General features: G+C 49.6%; 2 protein-coding genes across 2 annotated transcripts in view; one reads left to right on the forward strand and one right to left on the reverse strand.

The window, feature by feature from the left end:
* LOC127033622 (dynamin-1-like protein) overlaps nucleotides 1-27,196 on the forward strand; it is a 245,769-nt gene that overhangs the window by 65,603 nt on the left and 152,970 nt on the right. The window lies entirely within an intron of this gene.
* On the reverse strand, nucleotides 12,431-19,493 carry LOC127033560 (zinc finger protein 300-like). The gene is made up of 7 exons (XM_050921490.1): nucleotides 19,337-19,493; nucleotides 18,954-19,035; nucleotides 18,427-18,553; nucleotides 15,780-15,923; nucleotides 15,133-15,457; nucleotides 14,529-15,063; nucleotides 12,431-12,839 (listed from the first exon to the last, which is right to left on the reverse strand). Exons 2-7 carry the CDS (start codon nucleotides 18,993-18,995, stop codon nucleotides 12,831-12,833), a joined length of 1,182 nt encoding a protein of 393 aa, XP_050777447.1. The 5' UTR covers nucleotides 18,996-19,035; nucleotides 19,337-19,493; the 3' UTR covers nucleotides 12,431-12,830.

Consider the following 27,196-nt stretch of genomic DNA (forward strand, 5'->3'; position numbering starts at 1 on the left):
CCCCCTGCATGTCTCCCCCCTGCCGCGCTGCGTCCTGCCTGACAAAAAGCAGCGTGCCCGTCCCCTGCCTGCTCCTGCTGCTAGAGTAGAGCGATTCTGGGCAGAACTGCTGTCTGCTTCCCCCGGGGTTCTAGCACCCACCCACTACTAATGGCAAGGCAGGTTGCCCTAAGCCCCAACCCTCATCCCTCTGCACCCTGATCCTCTACCCCAGTCCTGAGCCCCCCCCCACAGCATGAACCCCAAATCTCCCAGCCCCAGCCAGAGCCCTCATCCCCCAGTACCCCAATCCTCAGCCCCAGCCCTGAGCCCTCTCCTGCATCATGAATCCCTCATCCTCAGCCCTGCACTCCCTCCTATCCCCAATCTCCCTCCCAGAGGCTGCTCCCTCCCCATTCCCACACACTCCTTCCCACCCCCAAACTCCCTCCAGAGCCTGCACTTCTCACCCCTTCCTACAACCCCACCCCCTGCCCCAGCCTGGAGCCTGCACCCAGCACCCAAACTCCATCCCAAAGCCTGCACCCTGCACCCCTCCTGCACCCTTTTCCCCAGCCCAGGATCTGCACCCCAGACCTCCCCCCCAAACCCCCTCCCAGAGCCTTAGGCAGGTGGGGGTGGAGTTTGGGGGGGCGGAGTTGGAGGGCGGGTTCTGGGCATAACCAAAAGTTCTACAAACTTGCCACCCATGCGTTGTGGTAATGCCCCAGAGTTCAACTTCCCTGTCTCCAGCTGTGTAAGAGTGAATCTTTCCCCTCCTGCAGGGTGACATACCTCCTAGAGCCAGGTCTTTGGCTGGGATGGCTACAATGGGTTAGGGCTCTAGAACTTGCTACCCTGATAGTTGGGATTCTTGCTGCTGCACCTGATGTTCACAAGATTGGCCCTTGTGCTTCCTACCACACTTTTCCTCTGGCTCACTGGCACTTGAAGAAAAGAGTGCCAGGATAGCGATTAATAGTCATGTCTTGGCAGGAGGGAGGAAGAGTCCCAGGCTGGAGCCCCATACACCTTCCCTCCTCTGGGCACCTAGAGCAGAGGCAGCCCAGCTCTGTCCGCTGGATACCTCGGCAGAGTAGGTGAGTTCATGTAAATACAGTCTGGTCCCAAAGCCTCCTCCCAACCCTGGTCATCAGTAGCTGTCAGGGGAGAGCTCATTCACACCTCACTTACAAATCATCATTTGAAATTCTAAGGTTGGCCAACACTGCCGAAGCCAATGCACCAACATTGCCAGCAAACACAACAGCTGGGTGAGGAAACCCGGCTTTGTCCAGACTTTCCAAACCTATTTTACTTTCTCAGGTACAAGTAGTTTTCATACATTGTATCTGCTTTTAAGTGTTAACATTTCAATTTCCATTCAAATTTGCAACAAATGACAACATTGGCAGCGCTGCATGTAACTACCTGACCACTGAGGGAGGGGGTGTTGGGGAAATTTGGCGAAGGGGGTGCACAGCCCCCTGACTGGGGGGCGTATAGGGAATGCCCAGTTTCACTGAATTGAGTCTCCTACTGCAGCACCTCAGTAGGTTACATCAGAGAGGAGCTGCAGGGTCTAGGCAGTGGGATGCCTGTGCCTTTAAGAGCCCAGCCCTGGGAAGCTCATGCTGAGAGATGCTGCCTGTGAGAGGGGAAATAAAAAAGTCCTCTGCTCCCCGCACCCATGTTTGCAAACACTGGAGTCTCAGCCCACCGGCATAACTTTTATCCCTCAGCCCTGCCTGTGCTAGGATTTAACTCTCTGGCAGCGCCTCCTCTGGGCTTAACTCCAGCTCCTTCCCCCCTCCCTGACTTTACCCTTTAGTCCCTCTCCTAACTCTGCCTCCAGCTGCTTGACCCCCCGACAAGTCAATTTCCACCCCCTGCTCAGACCCTGGCCACCCCCTCCTCTGATTTGCCCCCCTTTGCCCCTTTTTAATCCCTGTAAAAAGTAGGGGGTGCTGGGTCCCATTCTCTCGAGGGAGGGCTGGGCACCTGGCCCCTGCTGCCCAGTGCTCAAAGTGCCCCATGATCTTGTGGATGTTTGCTGAGTGCTGCAGGATCAGCCGAAGGGGGAGAGAGACGTGGGTTAGGAGGTGATGCAGCCAAGGGTGCCTCACCCAACACTGAGATGCAGCCACCTCTGGCGTGAGTTACACAAGTCAGTAAATGAATTGGAACAAGAAACACACTGAAGGACCAAGGCAGCTGCAGGAGGTGGAGGAAAACCAGAAAAAGCAGGAGCTCTGGATCCCAGCCCTGCCCCTCCCCCAATCTACCCCCTAACTTCCACTCCCTCTCCCACATGTGAGGGGAGAACCCAGGAGTCCTGGTCCCAGCCTTGCCCACTCCCATATTTTTGATATGGCTCTATCCAACAGCTGCGCCCACAATTGCAGAGCAGTGCCCATGGTGCACACCGGGACCTGCCTGTTTGCACAGGATGGGCAATGCCGCTGACCCAGGATGGGGAGAGGACCATGCTAAGGGAGAAGCAGGCAGCAGACAGCTCCCATGACAGAGAAAGAAACGCTTAGGGGGTGCTATGCTGCAAGGATGTGAAGGGGGTCGGCAGGGAATGGGAGGATCTTCCCTCACAGCAGGTGCGTCTGTCTCCCCTCTCAATTCCTCCCCAGCCCTAACCCAGCCCAGGCTAATCCCGGCCCAGCTAACAGGGTTAAATTTGGCCTGGATTCCCCAGCTGCTGGGGGTGGGGCGTGGGGTTGGGAAGCCTGAGCCTCTACTTCCCCTTCCCCAGACACAGTTGCATGGGCACAGACCAAAAGAGCCTGCAGCACTGCTGCCTAGAGGAAACTGAGTCAACAGCCAATGACAGACACATCATGGCTCTCCTCATCCTCATCCTCTTTTTCCATACACAACCTGGCCAGGGGAGGGGGGGTAAACTCAGGGCAGTTGCATAGTTAACCTGTGGAATTCCTTGCAAGAGGATGTTGTGAAGGCCAAGACTATAACAGGGTTCAAAAAAGAATTAAATAAATTTATGGTGGATAGATCCATCAAGGGCTATTAGCCAGGGTGGGCAGGGATGGTGCCTGTAGCCTCTGATTGCCCAGAAGATGGGAATGGGCAATAGGGGATGGATCACTTGATGATTCCCTGCTCTGTTCATTCCCTCTGGGGCCACCTGGCACTGGCCACTGTCAGAAGACAGGAGGATACTGGGCTAGATGGACTTTGCATCTGAACCAGTCTGGCCGTTCTTATGTCTCCCTTGGAGCAGCAGTGGCTCCCAGTGGGCAGTCAGAGTAATGCACAGAAAGTGTTTTGCTTGGCGCAGCAGTGACACCAAGTGGCCAATGAGGGTAACACACAGAGTATGTATCCCTTGGAGCAGCAGTGACACCTCGTGGTCATTCAAGGTAATGCACAGAAGGTGTTTCCCCTTGATACAGCAGTGACGCCCAGTGGTCAGGTGGCGTAATGCACAGCATGTGTCTGCCCTCCACGAGCAGTGACACCCACGGACCAGTCACGGTAATGCACAGAGTGTGTTTCCCACCAATCTGGATAAGGCACAGAGCATGTTTCCCATGGAGCAGCAGTGACACCCAGTGACCAGCAGGGGTAGTATCAGACTCTTCTCCTTTAGTAGGGGACTGAGATGGGCTAGACAAAATAAATTGGGGGGCTGTGCCCCCCATCACCTGGCCCCACCCTTCATGGGGGCCATGCCTCTGCTCCTTCTGTTAAAGGCCAGGCTCATCTTCTCTCCCCCGAGCTAGGGTTTACAGCAATACAAACTTTATTAAAATAAAATAGTAAACAGGTTACTTTAAATATTCTAAATCTGTCAAATTTTAGTACTGAATCCAAAGTTCTCTTAAATTATCCCATCAGTAACCAAAACCTAAATGAAAAATGGAAACCAAAACAAGACTTAATTTAAAGCCCAAACATTAAGAAAAAATTTGTTTGTAAAAATAAAAACAAATGCGGTAAATAATAATTTCAACATTTTACCAAAAAAGTGTGCTGCAGCAGAATGATAAAATAACATCAAATAAATAAGCATGACCACTAAAACCTTCCTATAAAGGAATTGAATCCTTGAATACTAGTCAAATCTGTATAAAATATGCAGAAACTATGTCAAAAACTGGTGTTGCAGGTCAGCCATTCAAATCCAGCAAATGTCAATTAAAAGCTCCATTCCCAACTAAAAAAACCAAAACAACCCAATAAACAAAAATGGTCCACAGCCTGAAACAAACCTACACAGAAGCAAAATGAAACTATACCAACACAGGAACAAACAATGTAAATTTCTAATTCTAACTTCTTGGTTTCTCCCAGGATGGAAGGTGTTTTGCACCCCAGTAACCAGGCTGTCACTGCAGTTTTTCTTTCACTAAATAAGATTTTTACCAAATATAAATTGCCCTCCAATTTCTCTAAGAGAAATTGAAATTGTATCTTTGCACTAGTATCCCAAGTGTGCAAGTCCATCCCCTCAGAGCAGCCCCACACCCTGAGGCCAGGGGAGAATCCCAGCTGGTTTGTGCATTTATAACCCTGGGGCCTGAAGCTGATGAGAGAAAGGGAAGTGAGCCATCTTGGAGCTTTCCGATACCACCTGCGGGGAGCACAGGGATTTGACTGAGGGTACGTCTTCACTACCCGCCGTAAGGCGGGAAGCAATCGATTGCTCGGGGATCGATATATCACATCTCATCTAGACATGATATATCGATCCCCAAATGCGCTTATATCGATTCCGTAACTCCACCAAGCCGAACGGAGTTGTGGAATCGATAGGAGGAGCCGCGGACATCGATCCCGAGCCGTGAGGAGGATGAGTAATTTGATCTTAGATACTTCGATTTCAGCTACGTTATTCACATAGCTGAAGTTGCGTATCTAAGATCAATGTTCCCCCATAGCGTAGACCAGCCCTCAGTGACATCCTGGCTAATTTTTCACCTTGTTCTCTGCCAGCAGGCTCAACTGAAGAGCTCGGGAGTGACTTGACCATGGCAGCACCCTATTTATATATTAAAAGCTGGCATTTTGGGGCCAATGGGGTGAAATGTGAGTACTTTTGGGGTTGGGACCCACATGAGAAGGGATGTGGACAAACTGGAAAGAGTCCAGCAGAGGGCCATAAAAATGATAAGGGGACTGAGACACATCACTTATAAGGACCTATCCTGTATGTTAAGCTAAGGCAAAGTTAGCATATCTATATTGTGACCTTTTACTCAGAAAGGAAAATCGACCTTTATCATGTTACTTAAATAGATAAGTACCCATGCCTGTCTAAGACCTTTACCTAGACCAATCGACAATGGAGAATGGCATAGAGGTTTTTTTCAGTGTTATACCCACAGATTTAACAGGTACACCACAAGGTAACTTATGTGCATATGTACATGTCATCAACAAGCATAAACATACTAGCCTATGAAGTAAACGTACCCTAATGTTTTGTGGGTGAGGAATGAAATTTGGGCATAGGAGGAAGGATTTCTGGCCCTTGTGCCCTATAAAAGAGGTAACCCGCCTCGCTAGAGCACTTTGCTCTATCATTCTGACTTACTTCCTCCACTCTCTCTCTATGTACTATCAGTAGGCTGTACTTGTTCTTAAACTTTAAGTTTCAAGGGAACTAGGCTATTTCAGTTTCCCTAAGTTGTTATTCTTTGTTTATTAGGTTTTGATTCTAAAGTTTACATATTCTAGTAAACCCTAAGTAACACCAGCTTTTCTAAGCACTGCATCTTTCAATTAAGAATTGAGAAACCTGAACTGTAAGGCTGGTCCTGTGTCTCTTACCACCAGGTTATCAAGGAAGGTTGTGAGTATATTAACCAAAACTTTGTTGCATATAATGTCATATGTATCTTCTGAATAGCAGTAATGCAACTGTAACTTTGTAACTCAATTTAAATTAAATTAAATGTAAGCTAATAAATTAAATTTCATCAAATTATCCAAATTAATATTATTAGTATACCCTAAATCAGGCTACATGGGACAGAGAGTTGGACTGCAGAGGGATGAAGGCACTGGCTCTGGGGATGCAGACTCTGGGGTGGGGTTAGAATGAGACATTGAGGGGCACTAGAGGACTCAGGGTTAGGACAGAGAATTGGGCTGTGATTGCTCTGGAATGAGACCAGGATAAGAGAAAATTGAGATGCAAGACAGAAATCAAGCTGAAGCAAAAAGCAAAGAAGAAATGTTGCAATTTGAGCTCCAGAGGGAAGAAAAAAACCTCTGCCTGTCTCCCTCTTATCAAAGCATCTAAGAACCAGATGAGAGACATCTTTCCCCCACTGCAACAACAATTCCAGTTGATCTAGACTGAGAAAGGAACTCTTCTTCTCTGCAGCACTAGCAAACCTGGACTGAGTCAGGAACATCTCATCCCCCCCCCCCCCCCTGGTGTTCCTGGCCCTGGGACGTGGGAGGGGCTCCTCTCTTCTCCATTTGGGACATGGCGGGATGAGAGAAGTGACAGGACTTTAAGGGAAATCATTATTTTGCCTGATTCATGTGCAAGTCCTAGTCCTTGTTAACCCAAACAAACCGTTTATCCTGCATGCTAATGCCAGTTTGGAAGGTCTGGGAGCAGTCCCGTACCAGGAGGTAGAAGGAAATGTAAATCTGTAGGCTTTGCCAGCTGAGGACTGTCTGATAGCGAAACTCGCTATCCCATCCACCAGCTGCAGTTCTTGGTCTTGAAATGGGCCATCACTGAGAAATTTCGAGACTACTTGTGTAGTGCTCAGTTTCAGGTGTGGACAGAGAACAATCCACTGACTTATGTGTTAACAAGGGCTAAGCTGGATGCTACAAGGCAGAGATGGGTGGCAACTTTTGCTAGCCATAAATTCGCATTCAATACCAATGAATTAGTATAATAGAGAATGTAATTTATCAGGACCACCAATTCTTGGCTTGGGGGAGGATGTAAGCAGGGGGAGAATGAACTCTACCCTGCCATCTGTTGTTGATCTGTTGTAAAGGCCTTTTGAGGCTGCTGTTATTTTCATGGTTCCACCCACCCCGGATTGCATGATGGGGGTGCTTGTCTAAAGGATCATTTCGGCTGCTGTGAGATCCTCAGTCTCTTTCTTATTAGGGCAGGGGTAATAAAGTACAGTTATTCCGGTGACATGAATCAAGGACAGTAGAACGGAACTTAGCGGTTCATGATTTCGGGACTCAATTGAACCTACATAAATCTCGTTAGGCAAGGGACATGGGTTCCAAAACATGCTGAAATATGAGAGATTTCAAAGGGATACTTGGACTTAGTGTTGTGGGTTTCTTGTAACATTTCTAAATGCATGTTTTATGTTCTTTGTTTTTCTCCAGGTTAAAAAAAGAGTTTTTTTTATACTTCTAATCCATTTTTAGATCTATGCATAGATAAAAAGTGGTTAGTGACTAAATGCAGTTTTTAAGAATTCCTAAACTGCTGGGCTGTGATCTTTTTTCCATGCTGAAAACAAGTTCATAGTTGGGGAAAAGTTTCCCCACCACTCAGACAGCAAAAAAAAATTTGCAGATTGAAATCTGGTAGTTAAGCTGTGGGGAACAGCTTTTGTGACACACTCTGAAACCAGATTCTTAGTCACAGGTCAGCAGGTGGGTTTATGCAAATACTGGCCTCTGGGACCAGAGCTGGGGCAGGGATTGCCTCAACAACTTCTGTGACACATGCACCATCTCTGCAATCAACCTGTGCTCTCTCACTCCCTAGCACTACGCACACAGCAGCCTTTTACCTCTCAGAACCAAAACAAACCCTGAAAAAGATCAAATAGCATAAGCTTAAGGCAAACGCCTGCACTACTAACAACAACTCCAAAAGATTCAAAAACATCTCTATTTTTACACACCAAGAAAACCAGCAGATGCACATACAAGCACAGGGGGCCAACACCCATACAAACATCCAGTCCAACATCCCACAAACCTTGGGCATTGAGAACCCAGACCCCTTAATGAGGAATACTTTTCAGGCGAGGGTGAAGCTCTCAGGCCTCAAATGCCAGGTACAGTTACTCTCTCCTTGATCCAAAACGAACAGCAAAATACACTGCATTACTCCTGCCCCAATAACAAAGAGACTGGGGATCCCACAGCAGCTGAAATGACCGTTTGGACAAGCACTCCCATCATGCAATTCAGGGTGGGTGGAACCATGCAAATGACAGCAGCCTCAAAAGGCCTTTACAACAGCTCACCAACAGATGGCAGGGTAGAATTCATAGCGAACCTGCTTAAACTAGATTGTGGAAAAGATTATAAAACACTGAACGTTCAAACTCACCAAATGCGGGTCAATCCATCCTCATCGTCGTATCCGTTCGTTATACTCCACACCTGAACTTAGCCCTCACATGGACAACATAGCCTCCTAACTCAGTGTCTGTAAGTTAACCGTTTACCCCCAGTCAGGGCTATTGCAGATTATGTATTCCTTATGCCACCCGATCTTAAACTGAACTTCGCACCCCCTGGGTAATCTGTACGTTGTTGCCTGATCACCAGAAACTTCTGTGTCTAAACGCTGTACCATACTTTTTTTTTTCTTTGAACGTCATCTTAATAAAATGTTGATATTTGTTCGAGATCCCGGCTCCTCTTCCTTTGCAAGGCGTGTGTGTTTGCTCCGGGTTTTAGTCTGCTAAGACAGCGAGGGGGGCCGATTGAGCCAGAGGCGCTTGCCTGCTGCAGACACGGACCCAAGGCTGAACCTTGTCCCCCACCAGCTGAAGGCTTAACTGAAAACAGTTGAAGAAGTGCTCCCGTCTCTGGCACTCAGCTACCCAGCTCCCAGTGGGGTCCAAACCCCAAAGAGATCCCTTTTACCCTCTAGACGCTGTAAAATCCTGTGACCAGGGCAGCTGCCTAGCAGCCTGTGCATCCGCCTGCCGGCGCGAGAGCGCGTAAGGCACTAATCCAGATACTGCCGGCTGGGTGGAAGGGCTGTGAAAAGCCAGCAGAGTGGCGCAGCGGAAAAGTGCTGGGCCCATAACCCAGAGGTCAATGGATCGAAACCATCCTCTGCTAGGTGTGTGCTTGTTTCTTTTCCCTCTGGGCCTTCCAGCAAGGCAGTGACCAGCAGAGCGGCAAGAGGTGGCTGAGGCGGCCGCCTGCCAGGGAGCTCCCTGGCACCTCTGGCTGCCTGGGCTGAAGGCAAGAGGGAGGTCTGGGTGTGGCAAGGGCCTCCTGTCCCAGAATGAGGCCGCAATGCTTCCTGGTCCCCTTTTCCCACCCACCCCAGCGGGCTGCGGGAGAACACGAGGGAGGCTGTCGGGGCACTAGGCAGTGCTGTGTGGCTGTCAGGGGAAAGAGCCGAGGCTACCGACTCGACCTGCCATTGACTCGCGTGGCTCTGCGTGCCGTCAGCCGGGGCGGGCCAGGCTGAGCACGTGACTCAGGCTTGGGAAGCATGGCTGCTCTTTCCTGACGAGGCATGAGGCAGGCCAAGAGCTTTTCACAGCATACAGGGAAGTGAGAGGGAGGCGTCTTTGAGCAGGCGTGTCTCGTCCCCTTCTCCCTTGCCGCTTTGGCAGAGGCGGGAAGGCAGCAAAATGTTCCCGGCTGAAAGTTTTTCTGCTTGGCCTCGAGGATTAAGCCTGAGCCTCCGGCACCGCTGCTGGGAGATGGGTTTCTGAATGGCATCCAGCACCCTCTGTGGGCCACCAGCTGAAAGCACTGAGGCCAAGAGGCAGCAAAGTGGGATTTTGGAGGGTCCCTGCAGGCCTCGGGGAAGCAAGGAAGTAACACGGGCTCATCGCCGCCCCCGGGTGGGCTCAAACCACCAGCCCTTCGACTAACAGCCAAACACACTCACCCATTGCCCCACAGATGGGCAAGGCTGTATGCAGCACAAAAGTGGGGAATCAGCTCAGGGTACGCTCTAGCATCTGCATGCAGCTCTTAGACAAGCAACAGCAAGGAACTGGACTGGAATGCAGTGAAAGTTCTGTGGGAAGGAACCGAAAAGAGCATGGGGGCTGCGGTACAGTGCTTGCATACACTTTCTTTGGCCTGTTTTGCTGGAAGACTTAGCAGGGCAAAATTCTTAGTCACAGGTCAGCGGGTGGGTTTATGCAAATTCTGGCCTCTGGGACCAGAGCTGGGGCAGGGGTCGGGCCCCCACAACTTTTGTGGCACATGCACCACCTCTGCAATCAACCTTTGCTCCCTCACTCCCTAGCACCACGCACACAGCAGCCTTTTACCTCTCAGAACCAAAACGTACCCTGAAAGAGATCAAATAGCATAAGCTTAAGGCAAACGCCATTACTTTGGAGGCTGTGAGTCCCAAATGGGGCAAGCGGGAGGGAGTCAGACACCTGCCATCTATCCCGCCAGGCGAAGCTGCTGGTGAATTTGGGGCAGTTCTGTGGCTGGGCGCAGGGGGACCGATTGAGTCTGGGAGAGTGTGGCCCGGGTCTGGGGTCTCCTGCTGTGGTTTTGGGGGCCACTAGTCTTCCAGGGAGGAAGCCTGTGGGAGCTGGACACTAGGCCAGGCCTCGCCTGGGTGGCTGTTGGTGGATTTGGGGTGGTCCTGTGGGCTGAGCGCAGAGGTCCCAAGCGAGTGCAGGTGAGTCTGCTCTGGGGCTGGGGTTTCCCCCTGTGGTCACCTGGGTGGCTGTGGGGGGATTCAGGGTGGTTCTGAGGGCCAGCGGCTGGCCACAGGGGGTCTGACCGAGTCTGGGAGAGTGTCCTCTTTTTTGAATGTTAAAATATGGTCTCTGATCACTTCCCAGTGCAGCTCTCCATTCACAGCAAGCTGCAGAATGAGCTAACCAAGGAACTACAGCTCCCAGGGCCCCGTTGGTTCTCAGCTCCCAGGCTGGATCCCTGCTGCCCCTGCAATTGGGCCACCCGAGCACCTGCTTGCTTTGCTGGTGCCCAGATCCACCCCTGGATTGAGAGACATTTGGATCTAGTCCTGAGAAAACACCACCAGCTGAATAATTTCCACACTTCACTGAGTAAATGAACCTCCAAGTTCCAGTGTACTGACAACCGTAGAACACTGGTAAAATCAAAGAGTCCAGGATGGTTTAACCCACAGGTGTATACGTGTAAGATACACCCAGAGCTAGAGATTGTCCAAGAAAAGGAAATAAAAGCATTTTCTGTACACTGACTTAATGGATTCATAGAAACTTCCCTTCGCACTATTTCCTTTGAATTGCTGATAATTCCTCTGCCGCCCTTTTATCTGACACTCTCAGTCAGGCACAGAAAAAGCAGCAGAAGTGGTAAAATGGTACGAAGCAAGCTAGTTCCCAAATGGGCTGTTGAAATGACTCAGTTCTGATGGCACTTAAAATTCCTATTGGCATTTAAAAATAACCTGGGATCTGGGTGCAGGCTACAAACAAAGGAACTTTTCATTCTGAAGCACATACCAAACTCCCTCTAGATTGCGCTGAGAAACTACATTGGATAACCAAATTCTCCTGGCAACTGGAGTAGCTTTGCTAAAGTTGCTGGATTTACACTGATGGAAAACTAGTGCACAAGGAGAACCAGGAAATCAAAGGGTACAGGTAATTTCTATCCCTTTTAGGTAAGGGAACCAAATGTGTGTAAAATATTAAACATCAACAATTGGCTGTAGTTTCAAGCTCTTCCTTATAGAAACTTAACTGCGTTATCTGTTTGCTACCTTGCAGTCTTACTGTTAGAAATCAAGCTGAAGAGAGAGCAAGGAGGACATCCCATGAACTCACAGCAGAGAGGATTCCAAACTCTGAGGACAGGAAGCCTTTCTTGCTTTGAGCATTTCTCTATATATATACATATAACGGCTAAATCTGCAAAGCAAATGGTTAGAAATGCACAACAAACTCCCCTGCTGCCATCCATGCACCATCTGTTTAAATTCTGTTCTCTGCCATCTCGAGCCAAACGTTACTAACATTCCCACTCTAACCTGTCATTACTTCATGGCCTGATCCAAAGCCCATACTTTAACAAAATTCTGTATTGGGATAGCTTACACTGTATGGTGGTGCAACAGCAACAACATAGTAAAGACGGAATCTCCCATTCTCCTACAAGTCTAAGTTTTTGCTCCCTCATCTCCATAACTTTTGTGAAAAAAGTAACCAATCCAGCCAGTAGTGCCCAGCTTTAAATAAGGGAGAACATAGATCCTATCACTAGTCAGGCAACTAATTAACTTTCCTGGGTGCTCAGATGCTACGATGGGGGCCTATACAAACCAAGAGAGGAGTAAAGCTTTTGTGGTAACAGCTATAAATGTATTAATTCCTTGCTCTTCACTGTATGCATATTTTTACTGTAATGGCGACACTGACTAATCAAAAAGACAACTCTGCAATTTAGATACCACAGCAGATTTGGTATAATTACAATGAAGTTAATTGTCCTTCCTCCCCACAAAATTAGTGGGAATATCCCAATAAGAAATAAATGGAAATTTCATTCAGACACGTTTAATGTAGTTGAGAGGTAAAATATATCTGATGGGTACGTTTCAGACTGTAAAAAAATATACAGTCCATTGTTCACATAGTTAAGAAAAACAATTCAGTTACCAAAAGTTTATTGATAAAAGTTTAATGTCAACTTACTTATAAAAATGAAAAAAAAATTAAACATACACTGTACAATTGAGCATCCGAGCCCTACTGACTATTAATGATAGTAAAGCATTTAAGGAAGTTGTGTCAAAAAGCAAAGGTTAACTCCAGGGATGTATGCTGCTTTAAAAAAAAAAAGTTTCTTGTTTGCAGGAACCTACATGCCTGGCCTAGTTCTTAAAGCTAATTACAAAATCCTCTTTCCTACTGGTCCAGGTGTCCTGACAGTGGTTTCTTCTAATAGCACTGTGAAAAGAAAAGAAATATTTGATGAGGTATCTGCATACAGCTCATTTCTAGTTCTTTGCAAACAGGAAGAGAAGGCAGCACTGCTCTAAGATGGTAATTCCCAGTCACAGCATTTGCTTACATTCAAGAGTCTCTACAGGGATTGAAAATGTTTTTTCTGTTCACTTGCCCACAGGAAGTGCAGAGAAAAGTGTATTTGGTCCTGAAGCCATTTGTATTGGTAGGAAAGAATTTCTAGACATGGCAGGTTATGAAATACCTTGAAGTGTGGGTTTGACCTAACTTTAAAGAAAAGGACAAAAATAGATGTTAACTTTATAAAACTTCAGAAAGGTGCACAAAAAAAGGAAGCTTTTCCCTGGTGTTTTCCACATTTTCTTCTGCTGACATTTTCATTAGCATAGAAACAAGATACGTTTCTGGGGTGCTACAGCAGCCTAATAGGGCAAAGAACATATAAGAATTAGGGGGAAAACAGAATCCAGATATTCACAGTTCACTGTACAATGGCCCAATGAAGTAAAGAAAGCCCTTTTTTCTCCTGCTTCTGGTATTGTCTTCACTCTCCTGGGCCATTGTAGCTCCCCAGAAACTTTTGAAATAATCTTCCAAAATACAAGAATTGGTGTACGTCAATTCCAGAGCTCTCTCTCCAGCCCTCCCGCCCCCATCCACCAGGGAGGTCTTCCCGCCCTCTCCACTGAAAGGGAGAAAAAGCTGAAAGCTGACCAGGCCTCTTCCCAGGAGGGCACATAAAGGAATGCTGAGAAATATAGTTCTTTCCCTGCTCCAGGGCTGGCTCTATAGGAGCGATAGCTCCCAGGGCCTCCTGGTGGTTCTCAGCTCCCAGGCTAGATCTGCCCCTGCAAATGGGTCCCCGAGCACCTGCTTGCTTTGCTAGTGCCTGGAGCTGGCCCTGAACCTACCTAAAATGTGCTGCATGCTTTTGAAAGTGTAAGTTTAGCACAACATATTTGCATTGAAAGCTGATTTGATCAAGGAATATTATCTGTAGTTAGTGAATTGAACTGCTGGTTTCTGCTGACCATTTCCTTTAGATTTTGCCAACAGGAGCTCTCATCCTTTCTCACCTAGTTCTTGGGCTTAGACTGGAAAAGGAAAGCAGGTTTCTGCCACTTTTTTTTTTAATTCTGAATCCATTTCTCAACTTTCAGTGAAGTAGCCATTTAACAAAGTAGTTGAATAAGCTGAAATAAAGAAAATATTCTCTCTGCCGCTTTGTAAGAGGCTTCTGTTATCACAATCTGGTTAACACTTGAACAAATGTACTTCCGGTGCTCAGCACAGTGAATTCCACCAGTTCAGTGGCTTAACTTTCTTTCGAATTTCAGCATAAACATGTACTGCTTGAATATGAGTTAGTTTATTTTAATAGATTATACTATATTTAGGCCTTAACATAAGTTGTCAAAATTTCAAATTTAATTTTAAATAGGTTTATTTTTTAAAAGAAAATCTGATTTAAATAACACATCCTGATTTTTGTTTTTAAATCCGATGTATGCATTGGCAGATACAAAGTTTTCAGAAAGAAACAGTGTTTTGCTGGGGCAGCACTGGGGAAGGAGGGTCTGTTTCTGCAGGGCTGGGCAGTGCGTTTCCGCCGGGCCAGAACGTTCTGAGGGGGGGGGTGTTTCCGCAGGGCTGGGGGGTTTCGGCCCTCACCTGTTTTTTTTGGAGTAATGTGGCCCTCGCCGCTTTACGAGTTGTGCAGGCCTGCTGATGGCATTCGCAGAGCCTCTCGCTTGTGTGGATTCTCTGATGCCCAATAAGGGGTGAGCTGTGATTGAAGGTTCTCCCGCACTCTGTGCATTCATAGGCTTTCTCTCTTGTGTGGATTCTATGATGGGTAATAAGGTGAGAGCGTTGACTGAAAGTTTTCCTGCACTCACTACATTCATATGGCCTCTCCCCTGTGTGGATTCTCTGATGGGTAATAAGGTGAGAGAATTGACTGAAGGTTTTCCTGCACTCACTACATTCATACGGCCTCTTCCCTGTGTGGATTCTCTGATGCGTAATAAGGGCTGATCTTTGAGTGAAGAGTTTTCCACACTCACTGCATTCATAGGGCCTCTCCCCTGTGTGGATTCTCTGATGGGTAATAAGGGTTGATCTATGAGTGAAGAGTTTTCCACACGCACTGCATTCATAGGGCCTCTCCCGTGTGTGGATTCTCTGATGCCTAATAAGCACTGATCTTTCAGTGAAGAGTTTCCCACACTGACGGCATTCATAGGGCTTCTCCCCAGTGTGGATTCTCTGATGCCTAATAAGGTGTGAGCGATAATTAAAGGTTTTCCCACACTCAGCGCATGTAGTTTTTTGCTTTTCCCTGCAGATTTCCTGCTGTCTTCTGGTTTCCTTAAGGCTCTTCTGAGTTCCCTGACAGGAAATAAATTGATCCATTTTCTCCTCTGGCTGGTTTCCCTGCTCTTTTGCTGATCTGTGATGAACCTCACACGATCTTCCCTGCTCATGACTGCTGGACACATTCCTTTTCATTCTTTGTGAGAATGCTCCGTGTTTATCCACTTCCTCAACATTTCCCTGATGAGAATTCTGCTCCTCTTTCTCACATCTCATTGTATCACCTGCTGTGATAGAGACAGAAACCTCGAACAGGGATGGAAAGGGGAAGGCCAAACCAAAACAAGTGCTGGAGAGAGGTCAAATAAAAATCAGGAACTCAGCTCCCCCAAAACAGGAGAGAGGAGGGGATCAATTCAGTCTTCACATCCCATCCAACTTTGCAGGGGGAGGGGAGAAAGCTACTGCCCGCTGTCTGCTAGGATCTATAAGAAGCCTTGAGCTATATTTACCCTGCGGATGCGACCCCTGCTATGGACAATAATGAACTGAGAGACTTCCCAAGAACTTTGTAGGGCATACCAGATGTTTCCTTCAGGCACTTACAGATTCTGAGTTGGTTTAATGTTTCCTCATCTGTGCGGGGAGATCTCAGGATCTCTCTCTTCTCTGAACCCTGGAGGTCTGGGACCCACGGCTCTTCCCCTTGTTCCAGATGGGAGACCACATCATGCTGGAAAACCAGAAACCCTGCTCAGATGAAAGAAAAGAAAGGAGTTCAGTTGATTTCATAAAACTTGATCATAAAAAACATTCTATTAATTTAACTTCAGTGCTTAGTGTGACCTGGTGTGCCTGGGGCAGTCCTCACTGATAATGCCAAGATCAGGGCAGGCTGAAAAAGGGAGAGCAGATGCTCCCCAAACTGATGGTTAACACTGAAGTTAAACTCACTGACCAGTCACAAACTGTGCTTCTGATCCCACACACTGAGTAACGAGACGCTGAAAAAAGAAATCACATGGCCCCCTTTATTGCATGACAGTTCTCTGACTCCTAATCAGCACCGAGGTCCAGTACAGTGAGAGGTTATTTAAAAACTCTGCTCATTGTGATACAGCATGGCCAGAGGGCAACAGGAGAGTGATCCCAACTGGATCCAGGAACTGGGCGGGTGGAAGGTCAGCCACATTACCCAGTCACTATAGGTTTGGATCTCATCCAAAATACCATGCTGCCAGCCAATCCTTTAGCAGCTATACTAAGTGTTTAGAAGAAAGAACGAATGAAAGAATGAAGTTCAATGGAAAAGCAGTCAGATACATTCCAAAATGGATATATCAGGTTCTTAGCAGTATTGGTGAGTTGCTGGCTTGAAAGTCTGTCTGGAACACATGCACAGCTTGGATGGGTCATTCAGTCCTTTGTTCCAGGGTTCACTTTGTAAAGAAGTTGCTCCAGAGGTAGGAATGGGGACTGAAGACTAAATGGAGATGATGCAGCTGCCCCTTACATTCCTTTTGCCATGTGTCTTGTACTTCCTGTGTCCCAAACAGAAGCTTCACAGCACATGGCATGCAAAAGCCTTGGAGTTCTCAGTACACAGGAAAAGCCCAGCATGTCTTGCTGACTCAATAGGTGTATCCCCTTGGTCCTTTCCATGGGCTCATTGTACAGCTGATGACCCTCAATGGGCCATCAAAAAAAGTTTGGCAGTGTTGATGCCAATATGTCTGGGGTATCACCCAGAAACACTGCACAAGTCTGGAAATACAGATATACCCTACATATCTATAACTCACAATACAAAGGTGAGGCAAACATACAAACAAAATTATCATACTTGGCAAATCATAACATTTTCACTGACACCTTAAATGGCATATCTAGCACCATTCATTGCAATTTGATCAGATTATATTATTATTTTATTATTAATACCAAAGTGGCTCACAATTCCATGCAGTTTCACACTTGGTAAACCAGTGTATTCTCAGGACCAGTTCCTTAGGTCCTTGAAGATGCTGAACATTGTGCTTATGATGGATTGAAATACCCACATATCTGCTGGGAACACACACACAGACACTGTGCAGTCTACACCCTTGTGTTCACTCTTTTAGAAAATTATCATCAATTTTGTATGCAATATGGCTTGTGAGGTATGATTTGAAAACCCATAACCTACTGAATATTATCCTCCTGTTAAAATGTGGAGTAACACTGTATGTGAAGTTATGAGATTTGACAGTATGATATTACTGAAAAAGTTACAATTCTGAGGAACACCCACAGACCAGTTCCTCAGAGACAGCAAGGCAAACAACTGGTCAAATAGACATTCTCCTGAAGGGCGAAGGTGTGAAGAAGACATTTACATTCCATCACAGGGACCACTTGAAGCTGTTGTGGAAAACAACCATACGATTGATTTTGAATCAGCTTAGCCTGAGGCTCTTTTCTTGGTTAAAAGTGCACAGGGGGAGACAACTATTGGAATATTGTCCCCCAGAGCTAAAAATCACACGAGCCTTTTAAAGCTTAAAACCAAAAACAATGACACATACAGTTGCACATTAATTCCCTTATTTGGAATATATTGCAAAATACTGATGCAGGTCAAAAGCAAGCTGGACAATCAGTTTTCCATATTCGGCCAGTGCCTGTTATTGTTATTGCACATGGTGATAGGGGAGCAAGACTTTCCATGTCTCAAGAAATATCACTATCAACCTAGGCCATTTTCACATGCTGGGGTGCAATCCAGATCAGTGAGGAATTGTGTCATCTGTAATCTTGGGTGAGCTTCAATGTTCTGCTGCTGGAGCTCCCCTGTCTGGATACCCGCAGCCAGCATTGAACGATGCACCGAGTGTCCGTGTGATAAGTAACCCTGGACTGGCAGCTCTGACTCCAGCAGCCTGCTTGTTACATTCCAATAACATTCTGGTTTGGGTAGAGAAGGCTCAGCGTTTGAGAGAAGGCCAGGGGTAGGAAGCTTCTTTTCATTACGCTAGACCTAACCCCCCGTTTTTCTTTGAGCAAACAGGAGATATTTGACACTGTGTGATACTGCTTCTGTGCTCTGTTCCCAAAGTATTCTGCAGCAGGGGAAGGTCTCTGGTAGTGTGTGTGTCACTGGCATACTGGGGTGATGCTGCAACAGGACAGAGTACAGATGGCACGGTGGGGGTGGCATGAACCTTCACGCTTCATTTCCCCTTACAAGAACCGAGGGGACAGGAATTCTTACCCAGAGAGGTCACAGTCTCATAATTCTCCAGCATGACATCCCAGTAGAGGGCTCTCTGAGTGTGGTTCAGCAGAGCCCACTCTTCCCTGGTGAAATGCAAAGCCACCTCCTCAAAGGTCATCGGCCCCTGAAAGAGCGAGAGCCCAACACTCAGTATCTGCTCCCCACTCACACTCCCAATCAAATGGAAGCTCTGGTGGATCGCAGTCAACAGAGTCCCACCCTACCCCTGCTCAGCAGTATCCAGCAAATACCAGGGTGAGGGGATGAAGAGAGCCCCATCTCTCCCAGCAGATCTAATCACACACCTACTAGCCACAGATTAATACAGGAGATGGAGCCCCTAGTAGGGTTCAGGTAGAGCTCCCTGGTAGGAAGCCCAACACCCTCCTCATACTGAGGTGCTCAGGATGAAGAGAGGGGCAGCTCCAGACCAGACTGTGCAAACCTCCGCTGTATTTGCTGTCCCTCTCCTCCAGCAGGAACCCACCAATCATCCCCCCCCCACCACCACCAATAATCCCTACCTGGGCTGGCTCCACTGCAGCCATTTCTCTTCCCTGTGCCATGGGAGGACTAGATGAAATGGAGTGAAAGATGGAGGTCACTCTGCAGCATTGGAGGGTGAGAAAGGTAATTGTGGGGATTTCAGAATAGGTTGTAGTTAATTTCACATCATAAGTCCCCCAAGCCCTTCTCCTGCAGACAGACATCCTACATTCTGCCATCCTGAGAAAATGCTTCTTCTCTTGATTATAGTGTAGACCTGGCCCTTCCTGCCTTGCTAAGCACACAGAGACATTTAACCTCCCTTCTCCCTCACCCCACCCTGTAACAAAGTCTCTCAACACAAGGCTAGAAAAGAGCAGAACCCAAGGTATCACTGTGGGAGATTCCCGTGGACACTGACCCCACAGCAGCCACACCCCAGCAGCGGGAATATGGAGTCAGGAACTGGCTTTTCCTCTGACCGCTCCTTTTCTTGTTCACCTGGGCAGGGTAGAGCAGAGCAGAGAAGCAGCTTTAATTAAGGTCATTTCCCAGCACAGACCCCTCTCCCACCTCCCTCACCCTCCAGATCTAGGAAAAGGACTTGAGGCACAAATTTTCCCAATGGAACTGGAAGTTCCTGCAGTTTTCAAGAGGGGACAAAAGCAAAATCTGTGATTTCACCTCACAGTGTTGGAGAGTGGATAGAAAGTTATTACCGCCCCCTGCTGGCCAGTCACACAGGCAGAGGGAGCCCTGGGCGATGTTTCTTTAACAGGAAAATGGAAGGCCTGGAGGGACAAAACAGGTAAGAAATGAGCATGCCCTGTCACTAGCAAATAATGGCCACCACGGATCCACCCCAGAGGTGGCTACATCTTAGCACTGCGGGAAGCAACCCTTCACAGAGACCATTTGTCTTGGGGTTTAGGATACTTCTCCAGCCACACTGCACTCAGAGTGACCTCCTCATCCTGTGCTAGCGGGAGAAAACAAAAGGGACCAGCCAACTCTCCTGTTACCAGCTGGGAACCCCTGATCCCCCAAACAGGGGGAGGCCTCTGGCTTTGATGTGTATTAAATATCTGGCTGGTCTCTTTCTTCGGCAAACATTTTAACAAAGCTAAAGGAGGGAACAAATGATTCGCAAAGGAGACAGGGAAAGATGATCACTGGGTAATTTAACCCCGTTCAACATCCAGGATGGAGAATGACTCAGGGCAACAGGCTCCCCCCAAGCAGGGGTGAAAGTAATTTACAGGATTTACTGGTACTGCTGGAGTCCTGAGGGGGGCGTGGCCTCATTCAGAAGAGGTGTGGCCTCTCAAGATTTTAAGGCCCTGGGGAACCAGCTGTGGCTGGGAGACCCAGAGCCTTTAAATTAACCAGGGGCTCCCAGTTGCAGAGGTGGCTGGGAGACCCCTGGGTCTCAGGGACAAATTAAAGGGCCTGGGGCTCTGGCCACCAGGGGGAACCCCGAGCTTTCCAGGGCTGGGGAAGGGATTTAAAGGGCCCAGAGCTCCTGCTGCTGACGGAAGCCCAGAGACCTTTAAATCCTGGCCTCAGCCAGGCTGCCAGAGCCTTGGTCAGGATTCAAAGGGCTCTGGGCTGCCAGCAGCGGTGCGGAGCTCTGAGCTCTTTAAATCCCAGCCCCAGCCCTGCCACCGGAGCCGCGGCCAGGATTCAAAGGGCTCTGGGCTGCCCGCAGCAGCGGGGAGCTCTGAGCCCTTTAAATCTCAGCCGTGGACAGGAGTTAAAGGGCTCTGGGCTGCCCACAGTCGTGGGGAGCTCTGAGCCTTTTAAATCCCATCATGGCCAGGATTGAAAGGGTTCTGGGCTGCTCACAGCCGAGCTCTGAGCCCTTTAAATCCCAGCTAGGGCAGGGATTCAAAGGGCTCTGGGTTACCCGAAGCGGGGGGGAGATCTGAACCGTTTAAATCCCAGCCCCAGCCCGGCCGCCGGAGTCACGGCCAGGATTCAAAGAGCTCTGGGCTGCTCGCAGCTGCGGGGAGTTCTGAGCCCTTTAAATTTCAGCCGCAGCCGGGATTTAAAGGGCTCTGGGCTGCCCAGAGCCGCGGGGAGCTGTAAACCCTTTAAATCTCAGCTGCGGCAGGGATTCAAAGGGCTCTGGACTGCCTGCAGCCGCGGGCAGCCCAGAGCCCTTTCAATCGCCGCCGTGGAAGTCGATGTGCTCCGGCACGGCGTACTGGCTCTTGCCAGTACGCTGTACCATACCAGCTTACTTTAAGCTCTGCCCCCAAGAAACAAGTTGTTGGGATTTAGAAACCATGGGAAAGAGCCCAAAACTCAAGAGGATTTTTAACTGACATTTGATAATGACACAGAAAGAGGGAAAAACTGAGATTTGAGATCAGTTTTCAGAAATGAAAGTGAAAGGTGGAAATCTGAGGGATTTTGGATCCATTTGGTAAACTACAGAGAGAAAAGTGGAAAATCAGAGGGATTTTATATCATTTGTTGATAGGAGGTAAAATCAGAGTGTTTCCTATGCATATTTGAAAAATGAATAAAGAGAAAATGGGCAACATTTGCAAACATTTTCTATCCGTATTCAAGAATCTGAAAAAAGGTGTAAATCTGAGATTTTTTCAGTATTGTATAATTAGAGAGACCGGGGAAAATCTCAGGGCATATTCAATTAGGAATAGACAACTAGAGGCAAGTGGGACAAATGTTTAGGGTATTTTATATGAATATATCAAATATCACATATTTGATAACATGAGAGAAAAACAAGAAGATCTGAGGGGAGAGAGTCACTTTCCTGCCAGGGCCCTGGACTCCCTCCCTCCCAACAGGGTCTCTCACTTACCAGAGGGCTCGAGCCTGTGGGGCTGGTGCGGGCAGTCTCCCTCGCTGACGTCACTTCCGCTTCCGGGAGAGTCAGGAACTACATCTCCCAGCCTGCCCCGGGGCCTGCGTGCGAGTTTCGCTGGGGGTGGGAGAACAAAACTGCTGCTGCTGGCTGCATGTGAGGCGGGCGCGGGTTGAGTTGCTGCTCCCCGGGGGGACTGTGTGGGGCGGCCCGGCCGAGGGAGGCTTTCTCCAGCTGGGCCCCGTCCTCTGGGCAGCCCCGGGCTCTGCCTGCCCCAGCCCCGGCCGGGAGCCCTCGGGGAGTGAGAGACCCCAGGTGGGGGGGGGCGGGAAAGTGACTCTGCTCCGAGGAACCTGGGAGAAGCATCGCAGCCGCCTCGGCCCCAGTGGAGCTGCAGCAGAATCCTACCCGGCCCGCTCGGGGGGGGTCCCTGTGGGGGGAGGGTGTGTCGGGCAGGGAGGAGAGAAGCTGGAGTTGTAAGGGGGGGCAAGGTCAGTGGGATTCGGGAAGGGAGTTGAACTGTTTCTGGGCCAACATGAAATTCCCGGGGGGAGGGGAGTTAATTGGATCCTTCCCCTGTTTGTGCCACTTGCCTCTCATCCCCGATACAAATTCTCTCTAGTTCTGCCCGTTTTCTCTCTAAGTGTCTCACACGGGCTATAAAATCTGTGGAGATTTCCCCCCTTTCCCCTCCAATGATCAGCTCTCTCGTCTCCCCCGATTTCCCCCTGGTCTCTCCATGATGCTGATTTTTCACCTTCGGTTGCATAGTTCGTGACACGTTTTTTATGAAAATCTCAAAGTTTGATGTAAAGTACCCTAAACAATTGCTGCACTTCTCTCTAGTTATCTATTTCTAATTGACTATGCCCTGAGATTTTCCCATTTCTCTAATTATAAAATACCAAGACAATCTCAGATTTGCCCCTTTTCTCAGGTTTTTGAACATGAAAATAAAATGTTTGCAAATGGTGCCCATTTCCTCTCTATTCATTTAATAAATATTGATATGAAACACTGAGATTTTTACCTCATCTCTGATATAAACTGGTATAAAATCCCTTTGATTTTTCCATTTTCCTCTCTATTATTTGCAAAAATAGAGCCAAAATCTCTCTGATTTCCAGCCTTTCTCTTTCATTTCTACCTTATTTTCAAATATCAATTAAAAATCCTTTCCTGTTTGGGGCTGTTCCCCATGTTCCGCAATCCCAGCAAGTTCTCCTTTCTTGGAGGAAGCCTGTTGCCCTGAATCATTCTCCATCCTGGAGGCTGCAGGGGGTTAAATTTCCTGGTGTTGATCTTTCCCCTCTCCTTTGAGAACCATTTCTTCTCCCTTTATCTATGTTACAATGTTTGCTGATGAAAGAGACCAGCCAGATATTTAATACACATCAAAGCCAGAGGCCTCCCCCTGTTTGCGGGATCAGTGGTTCCAAGCTGGTAACGGGAGAGTTGGCTGGACCCTTTTCTTTTCTCCAGCTGGCACGAGATAAGGAGGTCACTCTGAGTGCAGTGTGAGTTGAGAAGTATCCCAAACCCCATGACAAAGGGTCTCTGTGAGGAGTTGATTCCCGCAGTGCTAAGACACAGCCACCTCTGGGGTGGATCCATTGTGAACATTATTTGCTAGTGACAGGCCATGGATCTTTCTTGCCCTCCAGGCCTTCCATTCTCCTGTTAAAGATGCATCTTCCAGGGGTCCCTCTGCCTGTGTGACTGGCCAGCAGGGGGTGGTGATAACTTTCTCTCCACTTATCACAGACTGTGATGTAACACGGTTGCTCTGCGGGCAAAGGATGTCTGTGGGGGCAGATTTCAGCTGGAGTTGAAGGGGCAGAGTGGTAGTGGGAGTTGTTTGGGTGACTGGGCAGGTGGGACCCTAATCAAATTGGTGGTTTCTGGAGGTTGTGAGGGGTTGTGATGTGCCCAGCCCTGAGGCTTTGGGTCCTGGAGGTGGGTGTTGCTGTTGGCTGCAGAACAGTGGGTTTGGGCATCTCTTGAGAGTGGGGCAGGGGGTTAGAGGGAGCCTGGTGCTGTGCCACGGGCTCTGTCTGGGCTTTCTCTTCTGGCTCCTGGAATCATTGCCATGCCCAGTGCACAGAGCTGGGGTGGGGATGGGGGGGAGGGAGTGGACCTCCGGCACTAGGTCAGGGGATGCCAGGCAAGCAAAGTGAGGGATCCCACTGAAAAAGCATCAGGGCAGAGTAGGAGGTCCCAGACAAACAACATGGCAGATCCTGCTGGAGGGCAGGAGTGTGTCTTAGGCAGGCAATGAGGGACGGAGTTCCTGGTGGAGGGGGGGTCCCTGGCTGCTGGGGGCTCTTGGTGGGGGGAACCCTTTGGGATTTCCAACCTGGCAATCATGGTTTCGTGGCGGATCTCTGGCCATGGGGCTTTGACGGGTATCTGGGGTCCCTGGCCAGGGACTCTGGGGGCTGTGTCCCAGGGAATATCTGGTGGGACCTTGGCTGGGGGGTGTCTGGGGACCCTGGCTGGGGGGTCTGGGTACTGGGGGGTGTCTGGGGGCTGCTACTAATCATGATCCTTCTCTCTGATCAACTTGTGCCAGAGTCCTGGCTCCAAGCACTGCCCGGCATTCCCCAGTCACGTGCCCTGTCAATGTGATAACTTTTTGTCCACTTATCAGACATTGTTAGTGTGAAATCACAGATTTTGCTTTTCTCCTCTTTTGACAACTGCAGGAACTTTTGGTTCCATCTGGAAAATGTGTGCCCCCAGTCCTTGTTCTCTATCTGGGGGTGAGGGAGGTGGGAAGGGGGTCAGCACTGTCACATGATAGTCTCTTCCACAGCGTTCTGGACTCATTCTTTCTGAAATCTGGTGTCATTGAGACCATTGTCAATCCAGAGTCACTGTATTGAAGGACAAGGGGTATGGTTACATTCAGAACTTCAAAGCGCTGCCGTGGCAGCGCTTTGAAATGTGAGTGTGGTTGCAGTGCAGAGAGCTCTCCCAGCGCTGCACGAACTCCAGCTTCTCATGGGGATTCGCTTGCAGTGCTGGGAGCCGCGCTCCCAGTGCTGCGGCACTGTTAACACTGTTGCTCTACAACGCTGTATCTTGCAGCGCTCAGGGGTGTGTTTTTTTGACACCCCTGAGCGCGAAAGTTCCAGCACTGTAAAGCGCCAGGGTAGCCAAGCCCAAGGAGTGACTCCAGATGGACAGTGGGGCAAATGAGATCAGCAGTTCTCCCTGTGAGGAGGGGCTCTCATTAGCTGCTCTCCCCAGAGAGCTAAAGGAGGGAAGCTGCTCAAACACTCTGTCCCTCTCTGCTCAGAATATTGGGGTTCAGCTTCCTGGGTCAGACGCTGCAGCCTCCATTGTGATCTGGGAGACCAGGCTTAGCAGCTGCTGCTCCCCCAGCGGGGTTCTGTGCTGGGAAGTGAACTTAATTAAAGCTTCTTCTCTGCCCGGCCCAGGGGATGACTTTCTCCAGCTGGTCCTAGCCCCCTAGGGCAGCCCTGGGCCCTGTTAATACTAAACTCTGGGCCAGAGACTCCAAATAACTGAAAGGAACGAAGGGAAAATGCTGGGGTCTGGCCTTAAAATGACTCCACACAAACAGACGCCTCCTCATTTCTCATCCCATTAGCAATTGCAGGAGCAAATGCAGCCATGGGGAAGCAAACTACCCAGGAGTGGGACTTTCCTACCAGACAGGTAGGGAGAGGGGATGGGAAAAGGAGAAAGAGAGATTGAAAGGGGCAATGAGAGAGAAGAGTTTTGAGGTGGGAGGGGAAAGGAGGGGAGAAGCCAGAGCTGCAGGCGGGGGAAGGGCGGGGGGACAGGCAGATGGGTGGACGGTATCTGTGCAGCCAGGAAAGTCTAGGGGGAGAGTGTGTGTGTGTGAGTGTCCTGGGCATAGGCATGTGCATGGGGTGAACCCCGGCACCCCAATGCCCTGATCTCCGGCTGGGGAGGCTGCTCCTCCCCCTCCCGTGGAGGCTCAAGGGGAAGGGGAGGAGGCTGCGGTGGCTGCAGGCGGGTGCTCAGCTCCCTCCCCCCCAGGAATGACCCACTGTCGGCAGCTTGTGGTGCCTCATCCGCTGAGCTTTTCCCTGGGGGCAGCCTGTGCACAGCTGTGATCAGCTGTTTGCTGGGCAGGCTCTGCTCCACTGCTCCCCCCTCCCTGCTCCTGCAGAGGCTGAGTGAGTCCCCCCACTAAACAGCCTCAGGGCTCAGGGTGGGCAGAGGTGCGGGGCCAGCAGCAGCACAGTCCGCCCCGCTCCCTGGGGCTGCCCCACACCTCTCGGGCTGATGGCTCTGCCATGGCCTCCACGTGAATCGCTGCTCCCTGCCCGCCAGGCTCGGCTCCTGCCACAGCAGCATTGGGTGCCCCAGGAAACCCGGCTAGGCTGGGGCTGAGAGCAGTGGGAGGTTAGGGGGAGGAGAAGCTCCAGACCCTGGCATGTGTGGGGGAGACGAGACGAGCTGGAGTAGGGGAGGAGAAGCCTCGGACTGGGCTGGAGCCACGCTGGGGCAGGGGAGGAGAAAGAGAAGCCCCTGGGACCCTGCAGGAGCTGCAATGGGAGGGAAGGAGGGAGGGAGGGGGAGAAGCGCCAAGCTGGGGCAGGGGAGGAGAAGCCACGCTGGGTTGGGAGGTGGGGGGTGCAGAAGCCCAGACCCCAGCAGGAGCTGCACTGAAGGGGGTGTGGAGGGGGAGAGGAGCCACTCTGGGGCAGGGAGGAGAAGCCCTGGACCCTGGCAGAAGATGTGGTGCTGAAGTACGTGGCTCGGGAGCCCCAGCCACCTTAGTGGCAAAAGTTGCAGGGCTTAAGCCCTGACCCCACTCTGTGTGGAGCTGCCCTGAGCCCCTCTCGCTCCCATCCACCCTTTGGAGCTGGCTCTCATTCTCCAGCTGTGGAGAAATTCAGCCCAACTGTCCCCATGCTGGGTTCTCCATTTCCCCCACCGTCACCCAGCCATGAATGGATTTAGCCAAGGAGGCACGGTATTGGCCCCATTTGGCATGTGGTCTCTAGGGCACAAAGAGATGCAGTGACTTTCCCAAGGCTAAGCAGGGAGTCTGTGGCAGAGCAGAGACTCAAACCCAGAACACCTGAGCGTGAATCCTGTGCCTTAACCACTAGGCAACCTTCCCACCGAAGGAGAGGGAACCTCCTCTGCCACTTTGTGTGTGTGGGTGAGAACAGCCACTAGACAGAGCTGCCAGGTGGTGGGGAGGAGGGTTGGATAGTTGAGGAGGTGATTAGGAGGTGGTGGGGTCTCTGGAGGGGGTGGTCATGGGACAAGGAACAGGGGGGTTGGACGGGTTGAGGGTCTGGGGGGGTGCCTGTTTGGGGGTGGGGGGTGGAGTGTCGTGGGGCAGGCAGGAAGCAGAGGGAGTTGGATGGGTTGGGAGTTCTGGGGGTCCTATCAGGGGGCGAGGAGCAGTTGGATAAGAGTGGGAGTCCTGGGGGT

The sequence above is a fragment of the Gopherus flavomarginatus genome, chromosome 13 (assembly GCF_025201925.1).
Source record: "Gopherus flavomarginatus isolate rGopFla2 chromosome 13, rGopFla2.mat.asm, whole genome shotgun sequence".
Taxonomy (NCBI): Eukaryota; Metazoa; Chordata; order Testudines; family Testudinidae; genus Gopherus; species Gopherus flavomarginatus.